We start from the raw sequence: 27,323 nt of genomic DNA on the forward strand, positions 1-27,323 counted from the left end.
GGCAGCCTGCTTCTCCTTTGTACTCGAAAAGCCGAATATCCCAGGCCCGGCCGAGTTGCTGTTTCGGTGTTTCTCCACAACAGCAGCTCCAGTGAAACTCTGTCGGCCAATCGGAGACGGGGAAGGAAGGAAACTCCCCCCACTAGGACCCGCCCAGTCCGCCCTCCCGGTGGTGCTGAAAAGGACAGTGCCAGCTACCCCGAAGTCTCAGTCGGGAGGGTGATGGCTTCCCAGCAAGGAGAAACCGGGGTCAGGCAGAGGAGGGAGGCTGATCCCGCGGCCGATCTCTCCGGCCCTTCGCGGTGGTTTACCTGGGACGAGATCGGGCTGCGCACTGGCCAGGGAGACCCGCCACAGGAGCGCTGGCTGGTGATTGACAGGAAAGTCTATGACGTCAGCCGGTTCTACAGGAGGCACCCAGGGGGTTCTCGGACCATCGCAAGCTTCGCAGGGCAGGACGCCACGGTAAGGCGCGCGGCAAGTTGTAATTAGTTTGGTCTTTTTTATTTGTAATCCCATTTTCCACTCTGCTCCTTGACTTTTGTTACTAAAACTTGCAGATTTTCTGTATATTCAGTTTCAGGGTAGGGCTACCAGCATAATATAGGCTATTAATGTTTCTTTCTCCAATGTTAAAACCATGCCCGTCATTTTTTTAACCCAGTCCCCCTTAATATATATTCAGCATATAGGTTGAATATAAGGGTCAAATACACAGCTTTGTACCCCTTTGCTAACCTGGAGCCAATCTGTTTTATCATGGAAACTAGTCAAGGAGAGAAGCAACCTAGAACTAAGGAGAAACTTCCTGACAGTTAGAACAATTAACCAGTGGAACAACCTGCCTCCAGAAGTGGTGAATGCTCCAACACTGGACGTTTTTAAGAAGAGACTGGACAGCCATTTGCCTGAAATGGTATAGGGCTTCCTGCCTGAGCAGGGGGTTGGACTAGAAGACCTCCAAGGTCCCTTCCAACTTTATATTATATTATATTATTATTATTATATCATGTTCTGACTGTACTGTGGTTTCTTGACTTGTATGTAAGTTTCTCATGAGGACAACGAGATTCTGGAGTTCCCATTTTTCTGAGCACTTTTTAAAAGCCTTTTTATAATATATGAAGCACATATTGACTTCTTTTTGCTAGTCTTTGGCTTTCTCAGTTATTTACAAAGCATTCCATTGATTCTGCTCTGTTTCCCAAGTCTGAAGGATGGAGCCAAACAGCTGAACAAATCTTGCAAATCCCATTGTTAATTTAAATAGAAATGGGAGAAATAAAACAGGAATCCTATCTACAGAATGGTGCAGTGAAATCAGCACACACATTCTCTCTTTCTCTTTTACATTCTCACACACATATTATTCCTGATATAGACTATGTTTTTAAGAAATAAAAAATAAGAAAAAGCAATGTAAATCTATGATCTGTAGGTTAGCTTTTCTTAGAATTGTTGATAAAACATTGCAATTTCCTTGTTTTTACAGTTTCACCAAAACCAAAAGTGAAGATCAGAACAAAAAAAAATCCTTCCAACTATATTTAAGTGTAGTTAAATCATAACCTGTTATTGTGGAAATTAAATAATCAATTTGTAAGTTTTTAATTAATCATACACAACTTTAACAAGGAGCCAGTAGTTCAGTCATGCAATACCATTCTGTCTGTCTTCCCTTCTGCAAAGAGAGAAACTGGATCTATATCACATGATTATTTGAAGATACACATACTTCTACACCTTTTTGGTCAGTTGGGAAAACCAGTATCTGGCCTCTGTTAATGCAGACTGCAAGCAGGAGCTCACAAAACAAAATATATCTCTGTCACACACAAAACAACCTGGATATAGAAAATAAGATATAAATTATATATTCATATGGAGCCAGTTTGGTTCCAATTTCTAGCATCAGGCTAGAAATTGGGAGACTGTGGGTTCAAGTCCTGCCTTGTGCATGATCATAGGCTAGTCACTTTCTCTCAGCCCCAGGAAGGGAGCAATGGTGAGTCACTTCTGAAAATCTTTGCAAAGAAAAGTGCAGAGACTTGTCCAGCAGTCCCTGAGAATTGGACATGTTTGAAAAGAAGGAAAAAAAATCACTTTATCATTGTAAAAATAAGTTTGCATCCAGTCGCTATAACCTTTTCTACTTTGAAAGCAAATTAGCCTATTTTTTTCTGTTACCTTTTACGTACTTTTTTTTTAAAAATAATTTTTATAAAGATTTTCAGTATGTTTGGAACATGGCTCAAGATCCCAAAACAAACAAACTAAATTGGAATTCCAGCAACAAAGTTTTATTTAAAAAGAAGCATTTGCAAAGGCTTGGTGAGCTAAAACACACATAGGAGTCCAGCCACACCTTAAAGAGCTGTTTGACACATTTTTATATCCTACTCCTGATGCAGATTCCCCCCTCCCCGATTGCACTCAGTGCCCCTTCCCTAATCATCCAATAAACTAATCCGGACTGTCTAAAACCACTATCCCCTCCCATGTTCCAGGAAGCCCCTTTGTGCACATCTTATCTATCACCATCTAATTTTCTATTAACAAAGCTTGGCTCCTATAGTTATTTCTGTATTTCCTCTGCTTGTGCTTTCAGTTAGCCAGCAATTTCTCCTTTTCTTATTTGCATATAGTTAACTTGTCTGAGTTTATGACTTTCAGGTGGCTTCTCCTACAGACCTTTCGATTTATTAGAAATTTCTGATTAATAATCTACTCCTGTCAAGTACAAGAGTAAAATCAAATACAAATTAAACTCAGAAAAATAAAGAAGAGAAAGAATTGAAAAAATGAAGTGTATAAAGGTTGAATCACAGCAACTAGACCAAACTTTGACCAGATGGTCATTGCTCAACTTCATGAACTTCAACTTCAATTTCCTCAGTCAGAGTAAAAAATAGATTGGCAGTGAGACAGAGAGTCATTGGAATGTACCAACTCTTACCACACCAATTTCAGGGGTTTCAACCCAAAATAAGTTGCAATATGTATGTCAACGGAGACTCATCCAGGCCAAAGGTGTCTAAAGGTTAAATCATGGCAAATGGACCAAACTTTGTTAATCTGAGACATTAATCTGAGAGAGAGTCAAGATTCAACTGAAATTGATGTGGCAAGAGTTGGTACATTCCAATGAATGGAATGTACTGTCTGCCTACCTAATTTTTACTCTGATGAAGTTGCTTGGATGTCTCAGATTAACAAAGTTTGGTCCAGCTGCCATGATTCAACCTTTAGACACCTTTGGCCTAGATGATTGAGTCATCATTGACATACATTAAAAAATGGAAAGAAAAAATAGAGAAACAAAAGGAAAGAAGTAGAATAAATAAAAAGAAAAGAAATATATAAAAGAAGTGACTTCTAATCTTCAGTATGCCAAATTAAAAAAAATTGATAACTCATTACCTGCTATAAAGTTATAAATAAATATCTCTCCTTTCCCAAATCTATCTTTCTATATATATAATGATCAATGATCAACTTTTCAGTCCTGGTGTCAGTAAAAAGCCCATAAAGAATTACCAAAAAAAGCATGTCTTATTTTAATTAAACAGAACAACTTTATATTCCTTTCTTTTACTTCTAACAATTTTGATCTTTAATTCATTCAGATGTTATCTTTCTTGTTGTATGACAGAGGCTTCTTCAAGTCCTTAGCAGACCTCTTTTGTAGATCCACTGGAAAGTCACTATCCAGATCATGATTTTGATTTATTTTTTGTATTTCCCTTTTATTTTTCAAAGCCTTAAGCAGTTTCTTAGATGTCTTTTGTTTATTTGGTCCACATATTATATATTTTTAAGTTTTATGTTCTTTAGGTTAACTTTTTATATCAGGAAGCTTCTTCATGGAAAGTGGGTGTATAATTATGTATGAATGAAATGTAAAAGATACTTACTATAAATGTCTTCAAAAAGAAGCACAGAGTTTTCTCAACTTTAAAATTAAGTAACAAAAATTAATGCAGAACTAAGCAAATTGTGCATTTTCCACCTATAAATTGAAAAGAGAGAAGCAGGAATTCTACATGCAGAGTAAAGCAGTAAAACTGGTTTACTGTATATTGCTGATAAAAACTATCTATAAATACTACTTTCTAGAAAGAATTAAACAAGTAAAATAGGTGATTTGTACATTTTGCTGTCTTTGATCTTTTCTGCAATCACTGCAGTTTCTTTGTCATCTGTAACTCCATATGTTACTTAAAGCCAAAATAATTTTCTGAATAATTATAGTTTAGAATTAATCATAACCCTTCAGAGCCAATTCCTTAAACAATAGTGCAAGTGTCTCAATATCTTGGGTCAAACAACTCTTGTGGATTATTGTCTGTGATGCCTTGAACTGGAAAGAAGAAAGGTAAGAATCAAGTATAATCAATTAGCCTAAACATGTTTCTTCCAGGTTGCCTTTAAACTGGTTCTTTATTATAATATTTTTTTCTTTTTTCTCTCTTTTTTCTTTATGCTTTGGCTTTAGGATCCTTTCACAGCCTTTCATGTTGACAAGACTCTAGTAAGGAAGCACATGGCATCACTTTTGATTGGGGAATTGGCACCTGATCAGCCCAGCTTTGAACCTAGTAAAAATGTAAGTTTGGAGACAGAAAATTGAGGTAGTGGCTTATGGTGTTAAAATGCAAAGCCTTAAATATTATAAGGCTTGTCTCAAAGATCACTTTTGTCATTAAAACTGATCTGCTATTAAGATCAACAAAAGAGATTTTTATAAGGTATTCCTCAATCTTTCTGTATTGCCCTTGTACTTCACCCGAATCTCTTGGCCTTTATAAAAACAGTAAAAGTCCATTTCCTTCAGCAGACTTTTAATTATGAAGTGATCTTAGTATCTGCCATTTCATTCCCTTCCACTCTCCACCACATTGCCCTGAAGCGCCACTTGAGCCTCCCCAAATACATCTGAAGGATATCTTCACTACCACTCACGCTCAGCTTCCTCTCATCTCCCTGTCTGCTTCCACTAAGCAAGTAGGACTCCACAGGTGTAAATAACACAGAGAGAACCATCTTTGCTTCTTTAGGCTCCACCTGAACTCAAATAACCCCACAAGATAAGGCTTCTGTCATCTCAACAAGTCATATCCAGGTAGTGTCCAATGTACACAGTTTTATCCTGTTCATGTTCCAGATGCAGAGCAAACTCATTTCATGTCCCATCAGATGAACTTCCATCTGATTTTGCCAAAAAAGATCTAAGGTACTTTTTAAAATGCAGCTGGGCAATAAGATTGGGCAAGTAAACCCAGTTCTTTCAGGTTGCCTTCCTCGGCCTTCACCTAATCAATCCCAGCCTGTTTTCTCAAGATTATTAAGCAGGTGGTTGCAATGCAGCCTCAGAGAGACCGGAGAAAATGGTTTACCTGGATCCTTTTCAGTCAGGTTTCAGGCTTGGGCACAGCAATGAAACAGCACTGGTCATGCCTGTGGATGTCCTGTGGTGAGACTCCTGGCCAATGGGCGTCTACTGATGTAACCTGATGAAAGTCATTGAATGGGCAGTAATATAAATTGATTAAATTAATAAAGTAGGTAAATAGATACCAATAACAGTTCCATAAATATTTATTAATGAGAAATAATAATATTAATTCATGATCTATTAATTATATATTTTATAACAGTAATAAATACTATGTTTAATTGGAATACAGTACAAATGTACTATATAAATGAATTTAATGTGCAAATATATTACAATAAATATATAAATAAAAACAGCATTGAATAATGCAACACTCAGTGGTTTTGTTTAAACTAGCAACTCTCTGACTGCATGAGCATTATAGGAATATATAAATTGGTGCCACCTTGTGGACACTCAATAAAGCTATTTATACCAAAGTGTGTGTGAGTTAGTTTCTCCATGTGCTTTATGCCAAGATTATTAAATCCAGGTAGACGTTGAGTAATTTCAAGTGTCCCAAACATGAGCTGTAAGTTGTCTAGCAGTCACTAAGAACAAAAATAATTTATTTATGCAACAATTTCATTTGCTTTCTTCCACATTTAATATTGTTAAAAGAATATTTATCAAATTTTGGGGTTGCATGGTTTTCTCTTCATTCCCCTGTAAAAAGTTTGGAAGGAAAAGGATAGTTTGGGGGGCAATTCCGCCAAGAATTCTTGATGTTAACTGTTGATGCCACTGGCTAATTATGCTGTATCCATAAAGTCAAAACTCCTGCAAATTTGCTGAATTTTGTTTCCATAGAAATTATTAGTAGAGGATTTTCGGGAGCTGCTGTCCACTGTTAAAAACATGGGACTCTTCAAGGCAAACCAATTCTTCTTTTTCCTGACCCTTCTGCATATTTTACTGCTGGATGCTGCTGGCTGGTTTGTGTTGTGGTATTTTGGGATATCTATAGTACCTTTTTTTTTGGCCACATTGTTGCTGACCTTTTCTCAGGTAATTTTCTTGGATTTATTTTTAGGCAAAATTGCATTTTCCATTAGATTGGCTTCCTACAAGCAGAATGTCTTTCGGCCAAATTAAAATAATTTCTTTGTAAGGAAAATAACACATATTCAATTGTCATGGGCCTTCAGAAAACTGCACTAAATTGTTTGCAGGAACAAGGGTTGAAGAAGACTAAGCAATTCATTTAGATAAAAAGCCACTTTTGTTTTGCCCAACAGATGACTCTGTAGAAAAGAAGGGTATTGGAGGCTTTTAAGAAGAGACTGAACAGCCATTTATCTGAAATGGCATAGGGTCTCCTGCTAGATCAGGGGTTTGGATTAGAAGACCTGCGAGGTCCCTTCCAACTCTATATTCTATGTTCTATGATGCCATGTTATCTTATATCTCAAATCTCCCATTCTGAAGGACAGCAGGTAATGAAACAAGAATAGAGCATTAAAAAGCAGCTATGTCTTCTCACTGTCTATCAACAACTTTTATTGATTAGCCCTTGGGCCATATCAAAGTACAAAGTTCCAGCAACAAACCGTCACCAAAACTAGATAAAAGCAATCCGAAATGGAATTTGATCACTGTCTATCACAAAAATCACATAGGTTTGTCAAAGGTATTTGTTGTTATATTGTAGAATTGCTTTCTTGTGCATATCCTATTTGTAATGTTTCTCTGGGTGGCCTCTTCTCTGATTGAATAAAAACAACAACAGCCAAGAATGAATGAATCTGTATTTTATCTATCCCAGCCATTCTTGCATAGCTATTACAAATATCATTGCATATAAGCTGTAGGAGTGACACAAAAGGTGGTCCTGTTGTGAATCACGCTTTCCTTTTAGTCTCAAGCAGGCTGGCTACAACATGATTTGGGGCATCTTTCAGTCTTCAGCAATCCAAAATGGAACCACCTTTTTCAGGAATTTGTGATGTGCCATTTAAAGGTAAGTATGGTATATTATTCTTAGAATGTTCCACAGAATTGAAGGGAAGGAATAGGGAATATTGCAAATACAGTGAAAAAGTTTCATCAGTAAGTATCAAATGTGTTGTGTTATTTATAACAGATGTGTCAAATGGGGTTCCCATTTTCCCATTCCCACTCAAAGAACATAGAAAGCTCTCTAACATTAAATCAAATTATTTGTTCATCTATCTCATTACTAACTGCAGACAAGGAATGAAATTTCACTTGTAATAAATAATATGAATGTGCAAATTAACCGAGGGCCAATCCAAATTTAAGATCTGAAGGTGGCAAGACTTGATACATATAGGACAGTGGTTCCCAACTGTCCTGGCTCCACAGAGTGGCATTGGTAGCCAAGGTGGGGGGGAGGGAGGGGATGGTTTCACATGTGCAAACTAATCCCTGCATGCACAAATGAAGCTTTGTGAGCTCGCCCACCACTTACACAGCCCAGTTCCCAACAGGCCGTATTGGCCCATGGGTATTGGCCAATGGGTTGGGAAACTCTAGTATAGGAGATCTGAGATCAAAATCCATGTCAAATAAATTCAAGAAAGTTGTTTGTTTTTTTACTTGAATGGGAAAGCATCAAAATGCCTATAGTTGTTTCATTTGGGGTGCAGAATAAAATGAAAATAACAGAGATAGTAGATACCTTTGAGGACATTGGCACTGCAAAGTTTGAGATAAGTAGTTTAGTTTAGTTTAGTTTATTAATATTTCTATACTGCCCTTCTCCCGAAGGACTCAGGGTGGTGAACAGGGCAAGAATAAAATGCGAAGTTACAAATATTAAAAAAGATTTAAAAAGATTAAATAGTTGCCCATTAAAAACAATTAATACAATACATTTATAAAAACCCCAAAAGTACAGCAATAAAAACCCCACCAATCCCCCATCAGGCCAGGCCGGCTTGTTCGAATAAAAATGTTTTTATTGAAAGGTTTCTATAGAATTTTGACATACATTTTGAAACATTCCTCTTCTACTCTTTTAAGTCTGAAATAATAGGAGTGAAAAAGAGCAGCACAGTCTCTTAGTTCTCCAAAACAAAAAGTGTATAGAGCAGCCATACAGAAGTAAAACAGAAAACACTCTAGTCAAATTTAATAAACTAGAAAAAGCAGGTTATGTGCTATGGTGACAATGTTTTTTTTAAAGACAGTAGAATGTATGAGAAGCAGAGTCAGAGTTGGGGGAGCAGAGTCAAGAGAGGAATAATCCTGGAGTCATTATGTTCCCACAAGTAGCCCAACTCCAGCCCTTCTTGAAGTCCTCTAACTCTTACACAGTGACAATTTAGTCCGGACCATTAGTTGAATAGTTTGTGTATGGGAATGAGCAGTAAAGCAGCTTCACTGGAATTTAATGTGTAGTCCTGATTCTTTGCGTGTGACAGTTTCCATCCAATTTTTCCATATCATCATCTTTCTCCTCATTTTTAAAGATGGCTTTCCCCATAAGGTCAATTTGGCATGGGAAAAACAGACAGTTTTTTAAAGTAGACATTCCATTCCATAACTTTCTAAATAATGTAATTGTTTTCAGAGGTATCAGAGCTTGAGTATATTTAGATCTTAATACTGTCCATCCAACCAAAGGTGCTGTATATGTATATTCCAAGGTTGCCCAAATTGGAAAATTAACCCCAATTGTTAGCTTTCAGGATTCAATGCTTGACAATATGTAAGCATGATAGTTCCAGATTCTAAAAACTGAATCCTCTCTCATTAATTGGAAGTTGGCCTTTTTGTAAAGAGATTCTCAGAATCAAAGGACTCCATCAAAATTTTCTAAAGAAGGAATGTATTTTCTGAAAATATTTTCCAGATTTTTAAACTGGAACTTGTCTTAGAATACAAATTAATCTTGGAATAACATACATTTTGAGAGCATTCACCTTTCTCCCAAAGGGTAAGGTTTAATGACACCCATCTATTGATATCTGAAGAAATACTCCTCTCCCAATAATAATAATAATAATAATAATAATAATAATAATAATAATAATAATAATAATAATAATAAGTTGGAAGGGATCTTGAAGGTCATCTAGTCCAACCCCCTGCTCAGGCAGGAAACCCTATACCATTTCAGTCAAAAGGGGGTCCAGTCTCTTCTTAAAAACTTCCAGTGTTGGAACATTCACAGCTTCTGGAGGCAGGTTGTTCCACTGGTTAGTTGTTCTAACTGTCAGGAAGTTTCTCCTTAGTTCTAGGTTGCTTCTCTCCTTGACTAGTTTCCATCCGTTGCTTCTTGTCCTGCCTTCAGGAGCTTTGGAGAATAGCTTGAGTCCCTCCTCTTTGTGGCAGCCCCTGAGATATTGGAACACTGTTATCATGTCACCCCTCGTCCTTCTCTTCATTAAACTAGACATACCCAATTCCAATTATTTATATTACTTGTTGTATCCTTTCTTCTTCTTGTGCCATATCCGTTATCGAATGTTGGCGATCATGTTGGCAATCCTACTGTTATCAGCAGCTGCACAAAAAAGTGCTGCTGAGTTTTGTCCAAACCAGTCCCTTAGATTTTGAAGCCATGATGTTCCTCTTCTGCCTGGACCTTGTTTGCCTTCAATCTTTCCCTGGAGGATTAAATTATTTTTCTGACTGTCGCATCACATGTCCGAAATATTCTAACTTTCATTTTTTAATTGTTTTGATGATTTCCCTTGGCTGTTCTGTACCAGCCTGCTACCGGCCCTGCAGCAAAAGCAGGGACAACCCCTTTACAAACGGCAAGAGGCTGGAATAAAGCCTGCCAAATTTATTCACATAAAACAGAGCAAGACAAGACACCAACCATGAAACAGGAGCTATGAAACAGGAACTTTCCAAGCGGTTGCCTTCAGCAAACCAGCCCTCCCACACATTCCCCTTAAATACAGTTCAGGGTGTGGCCTCTCTCTGCCTCCTTCCGAGGTGCCCCATTGCCTTCCTCTGTTTAGTCCTGATTGACTGCCTCCTGCGTCGGGCATCCTTGAACAGGGCCAGCTGTGGGTCATCTTCATCCATGCTGTCAGGCTCACACAGCTGGGTCTGCGTCGTGACCAGATGAGAGGGGCCTGGCTGGGGGCTCTCATCAAGCTGTCCAATCCCCTCAGCAAGTTCTTCAACACCCCCCTCCTCCTCCTCCTCTGAGTCGTCCGACCCAACTGCCGAACCCACAGGCTGACCCTGAATCACAACATTGGCTTTCCCAGGCAGCTTATCACCTCCTCATTTCTGATCTTGTCAACTCAGCTTATATGTAACAGTTGCCTGTAAACACACATTTCAAATGCTTTGAGTCTCTTCAGGTGGCCTTCTGTCAGAGACCAACTCTCTACTCCATAGAACGGGATAAAAAAATATATAACATCGGACAAGCCTGATTTTCAATCTTAGGCTTATGTCATGACTGCAGAAGACCTTTTTCATTTTGAAGAATTTTGTTCGAGCTTTCTTTATCCTTGTCTTTACTTCAATGGTCATGTCCTAGCTTTCATGTAAATTAGAACCGAGGTGCGTGATCCTCTCAACTTTTTCTAATGGTATTCCTTCCAAATTTATTGGATTGTTTGCTGATGACCATGATCTTGGTTTTTGAGGTGTTAAGCTTCAAGCCATATTTGTATCCCTTGGTATATATATTTAATTGATTTGGAATATGGAATTGATATTTAGCTGATGGGTAACCCAATTTTCATCTATTGGAATCAGTTCTGATTTGGACAAATTAATAGAATATTCTGCTATTTTGCCTCAATACTAAAACAACAGTATGAGGTTTGGAAATAAACAAAAGAATGTGGGCATTTCTATTCAACTGAGTTATACAGTACTCCATAGATAATTCTATGTTGTCTAATAGCAGATGCAAAAAGTTATTAAATATTAATAAATTAATTATTAAATATTAATTGAAATATTAATGTAGATATTAAAAAGCAAGGGTGAAAGTGTTTAGTTTCTCTAAATAATGGAGAAATGGGAGAAAATATGTCATTAAATCTTACTTTAGATGTAGATATAATATCTTAATGCATTTTATGAATTCCAAGGGATTTTCAAATCTATTTAATACAATAAATATGTATTGTTTGTGTAGTTTATCAAAAGCTTTTGAGCATCTAACAGTGAGATTGCAAGTTGATTTTTGTTTTAAGTCTATTATATCTATAACTAATCCTATATTATCTGCTGCATGCCTAGTTTTTATTAATCTTGCTTGATCATTTTTAATAACAATTTGTAATCTATTTGCCAACACTGCTATTAAAATCTTTGTATCAACATTAGCAATGAAATCAGATGAGAATTAGCATACCAGGTGTTATCTTCACCTGCTTTTGCTACAACTGTAAGATAAGCCTGATTAAATCCCAGTGATAAAATTCCCTGATCAATAAGCTTGATTAAATGCCAGTGATAAATAAGGAAGAAAAATACAGGACACAAGTCTAACAGGGACACAAATCTACAGTTGAGTCAAAGAAGAATGATAAAATGGCGTGGAGGCAAGGAAGAGCAAGATTCATTAAAAGCAAGACAGAGCGGAATAAAGTTAGTCCTCAATTTTGTATTCTGTTTTTCCCCCCAGACAAATCTCTCTAAATACACAAACAGCAGAGCAGCACATCTTCCAGTGCTTTGATAGACAGGGTTTGAAAAGGTGATAAAACTCCTTTGCCACCTACTTAAAGTTAATATCAGAGAGGTCAGTACAGTACTCAAATTCCCCCGGCTTTCTCCATACATGCAATGAATGCTTGAGATTCTTCAAAGCTGGAAAGTGCATTTAATCTTCAAACTGTTTTTGAACCTCTCCAAGATAATTCAGAGTCAGCTGATTCAACCTCTCAAATTTATTTGAAAATCTGATTCAAAGGTTCAATGGAATCTCCTCTATAATATATTGCCTATACAAAGCAGAATACTGCTGTAGTAAATAGTCAAGTAATCTTTTAAAAGTGCCTAAATGCTTTCTTTCACTCTTCCTCTACAGGGACTTTCAGCTAATTGGTGGTCTTTGCACCATTCCCAGCATCATGCTAAACCCAACTGTTTCCAGAAGGACCCAGACATTTCATTTCATCCTGTTATTCTGTCATTAGGGGAACCTCTTTCTTTGGAGGTAAGAAGCAACAGATTTTACTGAACTCTGGCCTTTCAGATCAGAACAGAAACTGTTTAGCTACTCCATTGTCAATGTTTAGAGTTGAACACAGTATATGTATTGTGGATGTATTTATATTTATTGGCACTGTCTGATAAAACAGATCTCATAGAGAAAATAGATTAGTAGGGATGGACAAAATGATTGCCCAAGGTGGCCACAACAAAAGTGTATTTCCATATATGGCCCCCTCTTTTCTAAGGCTGAAAGAAAGTGACTGATCAAGGTCACCCAGTTGGCTTTGTCCAAGGCACGGGTGTCAAACTCACCATGTCATGTGATGTGTTGCGACATATCCTGACTCTTTTTGCATTGCCAGAAATGGGGTAGGCGCGGCTTCGGTATGATGAAATCAGCCCGCGGGCTGGCAGTTTAACACCCCTGGTCTAAGGAGAGACCAGAACTCAAAATCTTGCAATTTCTAGCCTGATGCCTTAACTGCTACACCAAACTGGTTTTCTTGTTGTAATTCATAGCTATAGGTAAATATTATGAATTGGACTACTGGGTGAATTGTCTCTCTGGATTGACTTTATAAGTGTATATTCTGAGGAAAGCAGCAAGCTTTTATAGCCATGAGTGCAGTCCTAAGAAGGTGTGTTAGGGAAGCAAAGTAGCAGATTGTCTGCTTGCCCAAACCCCTGGCAGCTCAGGTAGGATAGATAGAACATTGTGGGTGATATGGAGGCTAAACATCTATGTTTATTCATGTTTCCTCCTTCTTTGGTTAATGTTATGAATTGGGCTGACTAATTATGTGTGAATTATGTCAATGGATTATTTCAGATTTGATAAGCATATTTTGCCTTGGCTCTTTCTTAAAACAAAGAAAATATGGAATTACTTATGCCTCACAAGCAGAAATAGAAAAAAGTTTTATCTCTGAAGGTTGGGGATGTGGCAGTCAGTAAAAATCTCAAAATGAAGAAGCTGCCTCTTTAGATGAGATTCTGGATTCCCTTTTTGTTGTTAATTTTTGACCTCTTGATACCGTTGACCATGGTATCCTTCTGGAGCTGCTTCAGGGGTTGGGAGGGAGGGGTGCTTGTGCTATATTGGTTCACTTTCTTCCTCCGTGGCTGCTCTCAGTCGGTGTTCATAGGAGGTGAGAGATCCAGGCCTTGCGGGGTTCTGCAGGGCTCAATACTCTCTCTGCTCCTATTTAACATTTACATGAAGCCATTGGGTGAGATCATCCATCACCATGGACTGAGATATCATCAGTATGCTGATGATACTCAGCTGTATATCTCAGCCTGTGGTGGGTTAAGTGATGCCATGACCTCCGTCTCGCAGTGCCTGAAGGCTGTTAGGGGCTGGATGGGGAGCAGCGGGTTGAAACTGAACCCTGACAAGATCGAGTGGCTCTGGGTTTGGGGCCCATGGAGAATTGCTATCTTTGATCTTGGATGGGGTGGCACTGCCCCAAACAGACCCTGTGCATAATCTGAGAGGACTCCTGGACTCGCGGCTCCTGCTTGAAGAGCAGGTGGCAGCCATGGCCAGGAGGGCCTTTGCACAACTGTGGATTGTGCACCAGTTATGCCCTTTCCTGGACCAACAATCCCTACTCATGATCACTCATCCATTAGTCACCTCCCATCTTGGCTATTTTAACGTGCTCTATGTGGGGCTGTCCCTGAAGAGCATCCGGAAACTCCAATTGATACAAAATGCAGCAGCCCACATGGTTCTGTTCAGACCTCGGTGTACACATATGACACCCCTCCTCAGTGGTGAGATTCAAATAATTTAACAATCGGTTCTCTCCCCTAATGACCATTTTAAGTATAAGAAAATGATATACAGTGCTGAAAGGTAGTTTATTACTTCATGCAGTTAATACTTAAATAAGAACAAAAAAAGAGGTACAGAAAACTAGATTATGTTATAAGAAAGCATTTTAAAATATTAATGAAAAATATTAAATAATACCTGACAAAAACAATAAAAATGTTATTTAAGATATTTTCATATTGTTTTTTGATTGACATCCTCACTTGCAATTTTTTTTGCTTTTATCCGAGCAACATCAGCTGTGTGATTTATCCTTAACCATCCATGCACCCCCACTCCAACACTTTTTTGGAAGGTGCTGAAGACCTGGTTCTGTCAGTGGGCCTGGGGAACCCAGAGCGGGATAGAGCCTAGCAAATGGCTACCGGTAGTTTAATGTATGTTGTCGCTGGGGTGGGGGGTTATTATATTATTTTATTATTTTTCCGCCTGTTATTTTATTTTTATAGGGTGTTTTTCTATTTATGTAAGCTGCTTTGAGTCACCATATGCGAGTAGGCAACAATACAGTACATGTTTTCTAAATAAAAAAATAATTCACCTCTACTGACACCGGTCAGCACATTCATTGTGCCAGCGATAGGATGGTGTGGGTGAAGAGCTGATATTGGGACAATGGAGCACTTTGAACTCAGAAGATCCAGGGTCATCAGTATTGCTTTCCTTTGGGGCCTTCTACTAATGGAAAGATTAGTAAAATTTATCTAGTGTTTCTGCTACCAAAAGGGATCTCTTCCTCTCCTGGCTAAAAAAAATATCTAAGGTTAAGAATGCTGTTTTCCGTATTTATATTGTAGGACTTAGTTCAAAAGCTACCTCACTCTGCCATGAGTTTCTGCATCTGGAAACTTCGAAAATAAAGTGTCAATGCTGCTAACATCGGATGTTCTTGCTTTGGCAACAGATGGAAATGCAGCCATTTTCTCTATTGCTTTTAGAATTAGTCAATGCTGGGAAGGGGAATAGGGATGAGAGTCCAGTAGTCATAACAATAATAACAGCCATGGGAACCCAAGGACATTGGGCCCAGAGCTGATAGTGTTTTGGCGGGCTGGAGAGCTGGGGAGAAAGCCCGCACTTCAAGCTAATTGGGGAATGTGAGTTATGACTGTTTATTGGAGGAAAGAATTGTACTTTGTTACTTTGTATCAAGGGGAGGGGAATTTAGTTTTTGGTTTCAACTATGTAGTGCTGATACTTTGTTTCTCGAATAAAAGATTCTTTAAGGTAAACAATGCCTTGAAGTTCTTTTGAAGAGTTTCATCTGTCAGAACCATGACATTAAGACTGCAATCTACTCTAACTACCACAATTACAGTCTATTATTGTGACAGTTGTGTGCATCTCACTTTTCTTCCCTTTTTCTTGCCTGAGTATTTATTTTACAGAGCAGCTGAAAAAGATGTTATAAAAATGGAGCCTTAAAGTGTAATTATCTAGTGAAGGATATTTGTTTTTTCATGACTTTCTTTCTTTTACAGTTGGGTTTGCAGAAAAAGAAATACATGCCTTATAACTATCAGCACAAATATTTTTTCTTCAGTGAGTATCTGATTTTCCCCCTACCTCTAGCTAAGTGTAAATGAAGTTTTTTGTGTAAAAAAACAACTTTCACAAAAAAGCTGTGTATCATCTTTGGACTCTATCTTTTCCACCATGAGCTCATGGACAGATTATAATGCCCAGCCCAGTGCAGATTAATAACAACTCTTATGACGTATTAGTAATAAGTGTCTATGGCATTCAGCTTTTTGGTGCTTTTACAAGAGGCGACTGGACTTTGTTTTTCTCTGAAGACATTTCGCTTCTCACCCAAGAAGCTTTTTCCATTCTGACTGAATGGTGGAGAATGGAAGAATTTATATCCCTTGCAGTCTTATTAGTAATAAGATAAAGAGAAGGAGGAGGAGGAGGAGGGGAGAACAAGAGCAGTGGCAGCAACTGCAGAACATTGCAGAGGATGAGGAAGAATTCTTTTCTTTCTCAGAGCAAACAGACACCCCTGTACACAAGGTGGAGGGAGGTGTCCTGATTCTAAGTCCACGTCTTCAAAAGCAGCCTACGCCTAAACAGTGCAAAGAGAGCCGGAGGGGCTACCGCACTTTCTCTTGCAACTGCTCAATTATTTGGTGCTCTATACTATAGGCAGGACCATCCATAATCAAATTAGAGTGGAAGAAAATTGCCATGAAAGAAAGACTGGGAAATAATGCAAAAGATGCTCCAACCTCTTGGCCAGAAGTTGCTTTTCTTTTTGAAACTACTTTATTCATAAGAGCATCAATGGTGCCTGCTGGATCCCACCTCTGGCCCAACAAGTTCAGGAGGGCATTCTCACAATGACCTACCAAGGAAACCCACTGGTCTCCCTTCAGACAGGCAGACTGCCATGCAGGCTAATAGTCATTGATTCGCATGACTTCCATGAATTGGTCCAACCCGTTTTTTGAAGCCAAACAAGCTAGTGGCCACCACCAATAACTGCTTACAGAAGTTCAGAGGAGACCTCTGTCATACGATTTTTTTTTACCTGTCTCCAATTAAATTGACTCTTGAGTCTGAGTCTCAAGAATCACAAAAGCCCTGGACTCTGAACAGTGGTTTTTTTTTAAAAAAAATAAATAAATAAATCCCTATAAGGGTTAGGGAGATATTTTATTTTGAAAGAAACCCAAGATATAAAAGTGAAATGTGAAACTTACAAGTTTATCTGTGTGTTTCTATTGCCTCTAATTTATATTTAATTCTATTGCTGTTTCTATATTGTTACATTAATTACAGTTATTATAATGATTGCAATTATTATACTCTATTACCAGACTCGATAGTAATATTATATAACAATGTTTTCTTCTTACAAACATTGTTCTCCCTTAATTCTTCTCTCTGGAATTTCTTCTCCTTTTTTTCTTCTCTGCTATTGGCCAGCAACTAGAGCACTTGCAACTTTTCTTATTGTGCCTCTATGCTTCTTTTCCTCTGGACTATTAACCCCTCCCCACCTTTGAAGGAAAATGAACTTTTATTCAGCTAGCTCCAATAGAAGAGGATATTTGTAGCTCAGGGTGGAACTATGGGGTTTTGGTGATCTCCAAGGTCGGTAGTTTCCTTGCAGACATTTCATTACCCAGCTAGGTAACATCACCAGTGCTAGAAGGTAATGGGGTTTGCTCTCTTTATATATACTAGTGGCTTGTTTTAGGTTTTATATTGTAAGTCACCCAGAGTTGTGTTTTACAAGATGGGCAGTTTTACAAGATGTCTGTTATAAATTGAATACATAAACACTTGAAAGCAGGTCTCACTGGATTTACCAGGGCTTTCTTCTAAATAAACCTGAAGAGATTAAGATAGTATTGTCCACTTATCACCAGGAATAACAGAGCTTCATTTAGTTCATTCAAGTGTATTTTAGTCAATTGGTTCTAATAGAGCCAACACAAATAGTTTGAGTGGCAAAATTCAGGCAGTGTCTGCCATGTACAAGTTTTGGGGTTTTATTTATTTATTAATTATAAATTTTATTGGTTTTTATAGGGTTAGAGATAAAATGGGGTCAGGATTGGGATTGAGGTTTGGGTTAGGGTTGGGGTTAGGGAAGTGATGGTGAACCTTTTAGAGCCCGAGTGGCCAAACTGCAACCCAAAACCCACTTATATATTGCAAAGTGCCAGGGGTGCATCAGCATTAGGGTGCCCTCGGGGGGGGCAGGGAGGTCCCTCTGAGTGCTGTCTCTGGCACGCAAAAATCAGGGGTGCAAAAATGGGCCACTGTGCTGCAAGGCGCTGATACAAAGCGCTGCACCATGCAAGAACAGGGCAGGGCTAGTGAGTATCATGTAGGCACTAGCCCGGCCCCATTTGCAGTGAGTGCATGCTCGTGGCCTCGTGCACGCACGTATGCAAAATGCTTCCTCCTCCCTTTTCTTCCACTCCACCAATTGACAGTGGTTGGTTACCTCTGCTCTACCACCTCTACTGAAGCTTGCTAGTCAGCTGCTTTGCCTCCTTTGTGCTGGGCAGGGCTCCTGTTCTGGGCAGTGGTGGCGGCCTGATGGACCTGCTGCTGCTGGCAGTGGCGCGTGTGCCAACAGAGAGGGCTCTGAGTGCCATCTCTGGCACGCATGCCACAGGTTCGCCACCACTGGGTTAGGGTTTCCCCAAGGAACATTTTCAACATTTAGCAAACAATATATTGTCTGGGTACATGTATTTAACTAACAGTAATAGATATAGTTAACTATCATAAACAATATTGATTAATCACTCAGTAGGCTAATTCTTAGTAATATATATTCAGGATTGCATATCATATTCCTTTCTCGCTGACTCATTTTTCTAGCCATTGGTAAAAATTATCCCATGTTCTAAAGTTTACTAAGTCTTCTTTCACTTTAATCTCTAAAGTCAATCTATCCATTTCTGTGCACTATAGAATTTTCTTAATTAGTACTTCTTCAGTTGGTAAGTTTTCATTTTTCCGATATTGGGCAAATACAATTCTTGCTGCTGTTAATACATGTAGTATTAAATATCTACAATCTTTCTTGTACTTGGCTCCTATTATTCCTAACAAAAGCAATTCTGGTTTGAAGTCTGTTTGATTTTTAGTCATCTTCTCCAACAATAGATGTATTTTAGCCCAAACCCTTTTTGCTTTAGGACATGTCCACCAGATGTGGTAATAAGTACCTGGCCTTTGTTTGCATTTCCAACAATTGTTAGAAGTATTTTTAAACATTTTCGCTAATGTCACTGGTGTCATATCCCATCTGTAAAACATTTTGTATAAGTTTTCTTTATATGGCACTGCTTTAGTTAATTTAATATTTCTTTCCCATAATTTTTGCCACTCCTCTAATTCTATATTATATCCGAAATTCTTTCCCCATATTATCATCGTTTCTTTTACTTGTTCTTCCTCCATCTTTAACAGAAATCTATAGTTTCTTGATCAACTTTTAATCTGTTTTTAACTGTATCTGTTCAAATTCTGTCTGTTCTTTATAAAATCCTGTTGTTTTTACATCTTTTTCATATCTCTTTTGAATTTGTTCTCATGTCTTGTCTATCTTTCAATTTTCCTTCATTATCCAAAATGTCTTTATATGTCACAACTTTGTCATAGTTAATTAAGTCTGGATAAGCAAAAGCTTCCATTGTTGAAAGCCATTCAGGTATCTTAATATAATTTTTTTCTTTTATTTTTTTCCCATTCTAAAAGAAGTGCATTCCTCATAAAATGGTTTTGAAAGTATATGTGTATTTTGTTCTTTCTGTACCACAGAAAGGTATGCCAACCAATTTGTAGGTCATGCCCCTCTAGGCATAATAGTTTTTTTTATTTCTAAGCATTATCCATTCTTTAAGCCATGTTAAAATAGTTGCTTGGTAGTATAACCTCCAGTCTGGGAGTCCAAATTCTCCACTGTCTTTTACTTCTTGTAGCATTTTCACTTTAATTCTCACTTTTTTCCCTTGCCAGATAAATTTCAGTATTATTATGTTCAGTTCATCAAAAAAGGCTTTTCCCAGCCTTACAGGAATCGTTTGAAATAAAAAGAGTATTTTTGGTAGGGTCTTCATTTTCACTGTTGCTATTCTCCCCAACATTGACAGTTGAAGGTTTTTCCACTTTTCCAAATCCAATTTTGTTTTAGCAGTCTTATGTAGTTATCTTCTTTTACTGTTACACATCTTGCTGTTAGATAAATTCCCAAGTACTTAACTTTTTTTTAACTATTTGAAGATTTGTTTTTTTGTTAGTTTTTTTTGTTTTTCTATTAAATTTTTTCTCAGCACTTTAGTCTTTTCTCTATTTATTGTCAGGCCTGCCACTTCTCCAAATTATTGTATTTTGTCTAGAAGTTTAGTGCTTGTTTCCAATGGAACTTCCAGTATAAAAACCAAGTCATCTGTGAATGCTTGTAATTTGTATTTTTCATCTTTTATCTCCAGTCCTTTAATTTCTGTATCTTGTCTAATGTTTCCATTCAATACTTCCAGCATTAATATAAATAGTAATGGAGATAATGGACATCCCTGTCTTGTGCCTTTTTTAATATTGAAGTTTTCTGTATAGTCTCCATTTACAATTATTTTGGCAGTCTGTTTGCAATAAATTTTTTGGATTGTATTTATAAAGTTTTTTCCAAAGTCCATTTCTGTAAGCTGCTGAAACATAAATTGCCAGTTTACATTGTCAAATGCTTTTTGGGGTTTGATTTATTTTTGATGATGAAAATCTCAAGTACAATTATAATATTTCCCAAATGTTAAATACAAAACATTTGAGGAGTGTGGTTGATGCTTCCTTTATGTTTAGAAAAGACATGTAAATGACTATATGCATTTTGTTTCCTTCTACAGCACTGCCACTGATTGTTGTGCCAACTTTCCAAGTTTACTCATTGTACTTTATACTTCAGCGCAAACTCTGGAGGGTGAGTACACAAATAATCCCTAAAGTAAAGGTAAAGGTAAAGGTTCCCCCGCACATGCGTGCTAGTCATTTCCGACTCTAGGGGCCGGTGCTCAACTCCGTTTCAAAGCCGAAGAGCCAGCGCTTGTCCGAGGACGTCTCCGTGGTCATGTGGCCGGCATGACTGGACACCAAAGGTGCACGGAATGCTGTTACCTTCCCACCGGAGTGGTCCCTATTTTTCTACTTGCATTTTTACGTGCTTTTGAACTGCTAGGTTGGCAGAAGCTGGGACGAGTAACAGGCGCTCACTCTGCTACGCGGCACTCGGGATTCGACCCGCCAAACTGCTGACCTTCTGATCGACAAGCTCAGCGTCCTAACCCACTGAGCCACCACGTCCCTTAAAATAATCCCTACTAAATATTAAAATACTGAGACACCCCCCCCCAGGTCATGGTACATTTCTAGGTTTAGAATTTTATTTCCTTAAGAGGATATAAAAAGGCTAGACTATTTTTAAGAGCATATAAAAATTGGCATAGGAATATTGTTAATAGGAAAGTCAATGCCACCCAATTCTAAACCATTTCCAGATGAACTATTGCTAGCTTTCAAAAGGCTTTTTATGAAGAAGGCATTAGAGTTTTTTCTAAGGAAACAAACATGTAGAAGGTATAATGGGGGAAGTTGGAGGCATAGAGTTGTACAATGACATCAGTTGAACTAAGAATGTACAAGAATTACAATCCAGTTTTCTCAAGTAGTGATTTTAAGGGCTTTGATTCAGGAATTGTTTATAGTAGGTTGAACACAAACAAATGAAGTTATGGTTCATCTTTCTCTTTAAAAAGATTTAAAGGGATTGGAAATGGGGTTGGACTTATCTTTTTCTAATTGAAAAGATGGCAGAAGAGACTTTTGCAGGTTTATCTAACATAGGTATCTGCCGTGCACTATTGTCAAGCACTCTAAATAAAAATGGCTGAAGTTTTGTGGGAAAATCAAAGCTAACAAAATCTCTACATTCACATCTGATAAACAGATCAGTTACTGAAAATAACTGAGCTCAAACAGATCCACATACACACCAACATTGGTGTTTACAATCACACATGGTCTCTTGTATTGATAATCACTATATAGAAAGCTTGTCTTCCCTGATTAATTAAAAAAAACTCTTATAACAACATGCAAAGACACTTCTCTCCTCCATCACTTTCTGGAATGATGTGAGCTCAAAATATTGTACTTTTTTTAAAAAAACAAGCATACTCAATCTTGTCTAGTGAATTTTTCTGTGAGTCTTTTCAACCCATTAAATCTGTCAATCCATTAAAAAAGCAGCCAGGGTATTTTCTGCTTCTGTCTAAGAGGCAGTAAACAGAGCAGAGTTTCCTGAAGATACACATCTGGAACTCATTACGATTCCATGTAGGGTGCCTACTTGGAGCAAGGGAAGATGCTATTCTAATGTCTGTTCCTTTTCTTCTCTTCTGCAGGAAATGGCATGGACTGTGGCATATTTTATCCGATTCTTTATTGCCTTCAACCCCATATTGGGATTCAAGGGTGCTTTGGGATACCTCTTTCTTTTGAAGTACTGTTCATCATATGTACTATTTTCTTTGTGTTTCACCATTCCTTCACAGGCCCTGGCTATTCTCTAGATTATCCTTCCCCAGCCTTGCCCACTTCCATATGTGTGGGTTTCAGTTCTACCATTGGCAATAATGGCTTTGTTGGCCAGGCAATTCTGGGAGTTGATACCCAGGCTGTGGAAGGCTAATCTGAACTTACTCCAAAAAGTCCCCCACTTTTTTAGGACACCCAAACTCATTTTCTTCCTGTTGAAGATTGGTGCGCATGCAAATAATTTCATGATTTGAAAAACTGGGCACAAGAGCAGACTGAAGATTTTAAGTAGAGGAAAGATATACAGGCCTGCAAAATAGTACAAAATGTTATGAAAATAAAAACACTGAAGGAGAAGAAGTGATTTAGAAAATAGTAGCCATAATTTCAATAGTGTCATAATGGTGATGCTGTAATGGATAAACTACGTCCAACGGATGTTATTGAAGAAATGTCACTTTTAGAACAAATTTTGACAAGATGGAGATGGTATTGAAACTGGATTTACAAGTGGTAGACCAAAAGAATTAGTTAGAAAAGGATGTTTCTCTGGATCTTCAAAAGAAACTTGTTGAGGTTTTACAATTTAAAAATGAAATGCAAATGACAAACCAACTGGAATTTAATAAAAGTCTTGTTAAAGCCTTGAAGAACTGAAACAAAAAAGAAATGAAGAGAGATAAAATCTTATGGCAATATATGAATGAGCTAAAGATTAAGTATAAAGTTGGCTCATTTGATCATTCTTGATAAGATAAGTTACTATTTCTTACTATCTTTTTTGGATTCTCTGCTGACACAAGATGGAAAAGGATGTTTTATGGATTTGTTTAGAGATAAGATATGGGATGAACAGATAAATGTTTAGAACTTTACAGAGGGTGAAGAGTTACTATTTTTATATACTTATTGTGATGAAGTTTGGAAGCTTTTATATGCTTCTTTTCTCTTGATTATATGCTTACTTTTCTTTCTTTTTTCCTTTCACTTTTTACTCCTCTCCATTCCCTTTTATTATTTGAGTTTATACTGTCATTTAGAAATGACAAAGAGCATTGTGAGGGGCTGGAGGGAATAGCAACAACAACCTCACCAATTTGCCTTCCTCTCAGAGGATCATATGTTGTCCATTTGCCATTATATATCTATCTGGGATCTATCCAAGCCATTCTATAGTGACCATTCTGGATCAGTTTCCATGGTATTTGATCAACCTTCCAAGTATGTCCACTGACTTAGAAAGATTGAGGCTCCTGATCTTTGGTTTGAATATGTTGTTGGAGTATGTGTGTGTGTGTGTTTCAGTTGGACAGGTATTGGCTTCCACAGAAAGGCATAAGTAGGTTTAGCAAATGACTTGCATTCTAAACCTAACGAACAAACCAATAAAATGTCCCATTGTTCTATTTAATGGTTAATTTGTGTAGATATAGTTTCACTTCCTGACTTTGCCTCATTTCTGTCTCTCAGTGTTCTTGAGAGTATCCTATTTACATGGATATCGCAGATGAGTCATATTCCTATGTACATTGATCACGATAAAAACATGGATTGGTTCTCTACACAGGTAAGAGAGATCTCAAAGATAAAATTGATGGCTGCACATGATTAAACTTTAATCTTAAAGTTACACTTGTCTGTAATTTTATCATATGACAATAATTCACAGATCCATAATAATCCAATTACCACAGCATCAACTATAATCTGCATAGGTGAAAACTGAATTCCTTTTTGGAAGTTATTTTTACCTATTTTCCTATCATAGAAAAATTTGAAGTGTGTTTAAAAATACCATGTCTTTTCTTACAGGTTATGATTGCCCTCACTTTTGTTCGGACTTTATAAACATGGAAATGAGATGAGCAGAATAAATAACTTTTTTTGGCTCATTTTAAGATAATAGCACCAAAGAGAAACCGGCCAGTGCAGAAATCATTTCGCTCTTTTCTATTCCCAGCATCAGGTTTTCATCAAGATCAGGACATTCTTTTTAAAAAAGGAGGCTTTTGAGTTCAAATCTTACCAGACAACCTGATTCAGTCTGGAATAAGTAAAGAGAAGATTTAAAAGTAACTGTTGAAAAGAAATGTTTCACAAAATGAAAAATAAACATATTAGTAGAATTACACTTTAATTCTCCATGTTTCCAAAACAAATGAGTATTTAAACTAATATAATTTAAGCTTTCCAAAATTCAATATATTTGTCTAGAAATACAAATTATATACCAATATATACATACAAACATACATGAATATAAATCATGGACATTTGCCTGAAAATTGTTCTTCCTTCATTCACAGTATGTCTGGACTAAAACCTCTCTTTCTCTCTTCTCCCAGCTTCAGGCAACATGCAATGTGAATCAATCGTTTTTCAATGACTGGTTTACGGGGCACCTGAATTTTCAAATTGAGCACCAGTGAGTACAGATTTAGGGCAATGAGAAAGATTTTAAGGTATCCGTGAGAAACTGCTTCATAGTTCATATAAAACAAAAAGATAGTAAAGGGATCATAATTCTCTGCCTTCCTTTCTGCCTATAGTCTCTTCCCTACGATGCCTCGGCACAACTTTTGGAAGGTGACTCCTTTGGTGAAATCCATGTGTGCCAAACATGGTATTGAATATCAATCAAAATCCCTCTTCACTGGCTTTGCTGACATTGTGCAGTAAGTATCAGACTGCAAAGACTATCAGCTCAGAAGAATATTTGGGCATCTAGGAAACACTCAGTATACGTATAAAGGTTAGCCAAACAGCAAATTAAATGAAGAATCTGCATGGTTTTGCTCTTAAGGACATGAGAAAGGCGAACTTGCAATGATACAGGCATATACATAAGTGTGAAGATGTCAACTGAACACTAAGTCCATTGGGTAGAGGCTTCAAAAGTGATCTGCTGTGCAAAGCATTAAACTGTTAATGAGAATAAAGATGTAGATCCTTTAAGAAAAAACAAGTCTAATGTCAGAAAGAGAGAAATGCTAATCATTAAGCATGTGCTCTATCAAATGCTTCTTTCATAAAATTAGTTATAATTAAAAATTAGTTATCAGTTAACATCAAAGAGCCTTTCATATGTGGTAGCTCTCAACAATACTTGGGTGATCTTGAAAAAAGATAAGCAGCATCTAAGTTGGTAGTATTTTGATAGAAGCCATCAAGAAAAAGGTGTAAGCTAGACCAGGGGTCCCTAACTCCCTTTCTATGGACTGCACTTGGTTGGAGCATGCCAGCAACCAGGCTGCACAAACAAGCAAAGCTCCATCCATGAGATGCAGTAGAATGTGAAACCACACTCATCCACAGAAAAAACCTTTCACCATGGAACCAATCCCTGGTGCCCAAAAGGTTAGGGGCAGCTGAGCTAGACTGTAAAGTTGCAAAATAACAAAAAAACAAAAACCACCTTCTAGAAACAGGCAATGGCAAACTATTTCCATATGGCTAGCATGAAAATTACATGCCCAGCTGGTCTCTTGAAGATGGGCAGAGTCTGCCTTCTCCCTATCACCATGACTTTTCAGTTTGGGTGCTTGGATAAAGTGCTACTTTATGATAATGATATATAAGTCCATAAAGCATCAATGCAAACTAGACATAACTGTGAAGTCACATCAAATACCTAAAAGAAGATGTAGGAATCACGGAGAGATTTTTGTGCTTCTCAATCTGTCCTCAATGTATTGTACTCGTTCTGAATTCAATCCTCTGCATGAATCAGAAGCATGATTTTTCTCTGAATAGGTCTTAATTCTCATAGCAATGAAGCAGGACTTACTTTCTGTTTTTTTACAGTTCCTTGAAGGTTGCAGGTGAAATCTGGTTCAAAACGTATCATCTTGAACAGAAAACACAAAATCCTAAAGTCTGCCTTCAACAAGGAAAGAAGGGTGAAGAGACACAATAGATGTGAGATGGACCTGACAGTGTTTGGGCACAGAAAACCTAAAGTAATTTGTGGATGAAACAGAATGCTTGGAGAGACTTTTGGCCTCAGCTTAACCTTTAATATGTTTCTTAATGAATATAAGCACTTTTTTTTCCTTTTCTGCTTATGGGTCTTGGATGCATCATAAATAAAGATGTAGGAAAGTTTCTCAAAAATTTTCATTGAATTGCTTTGTTGCTACTTTTACACTTGATCTCAGTTTTGCTACGGTCATGAAAATAAATGTAATAGCTGCTGTAGTGGATTCTGGATTATGATATGAGATTAAACTGGATCAGCAGATACAAAGTGCAGCTAAGATACCAATCCCTATTTCTTCTACTTTTTTTTTTAGCATTTGTAGATTCCATATTATTTACCTGATGTTTCTCTCACCCAGAGCTTCCAATACTGGTAGAAATCTAGTAATTCATCCAAATTCATTAATAAAAAGAGAAATGAGAAACTATCTTGCACTACTAAACAAATACTATCACCAAGATGACCATGCACGTCTATATTTCTGTGCTTTTCTTCATTTTGGGGGCTTTTTCTTGGACTGGCAGGGTCCAAGCTGAGAAATGCAAGCTGAGAAATGGGGGCATGGCAGGCAGTTTTGTTGATGGAAACCCAGCACATAGGAGAAGTATGTGTCCATGTCGATGCTGAAATGAAACAGAAAAAGAAGCTGGTTTTAGGAGAGTGCAAAGGAAGTGCACCGTCAGTGTCAGTGTTTGCAACATGCTGACATGTTGAAATGCTGATATGTCAATATTGCTTCACAGCTGGTATCATGATGTGGCCAGGGATATGTCCAACAGCAGATGCAAAATATAATCTTGGTATTGAAAGGTTTATAACAAACACAGGATTATGGTTGTTTTTACATGGCCAGCCAAAACTAGAAAAAATGGTACATTAGAAGCAAAAAAAAAAGAAAACAAGAAAAA

At 37.6% G+C, this 27,323-nt stretch overlaps 1 protein-coding gene across 1 annotated transcript; it reads left to right on the plus strand.

Annotated features, from left to right (window-relative positions):
- The first annotated feature begins 217 nt into the window (after positions 1 to 217).
- Positions 218 to 27,323, plus strand: LOC310631675 (acyl-CoA (8-3)-desaturase-like). Its single transcript, XM_083348324.1, has 12 exons — positions 218 to 465; positions 4,496 to 4,606; positions 6,248 to 6,445; positions 7,296 to 7,397; positions 12,414 to 12,542; positions 15,863 to 15,923; positions 20,750 to 20,823; positions 22,304 to 22,401; positions 23,907 to 24,003; positions 24,782 to 24,861; positions 24,986 to 25,111; positions 26,241 to 27,323. Exons 1-12 carry the CDS (start codon positions 223 to 225, stop codon positions 26,350 to 26,352), a joined length of 1,431 nt encoding a protein of 476 aa, XP_083204450.1. The 5' UTR covers positions 218 to 222; the 3' UTR covers positions 26,353 to 27,323.

The sequence above is a fragment of the Vipera ursinii genome (assembly GCF_947247035.1).
Source record: "Vipera ursinii genome assembly, chromosome: 1".
In the NCBI taxonomy this organism is placed as follows: domain Eukaryota; kingdom Metazoa; phylum Chordata; class Lepidosauria; order Squamata; family Viperidae; genus Vipera; species Vipera ursinii.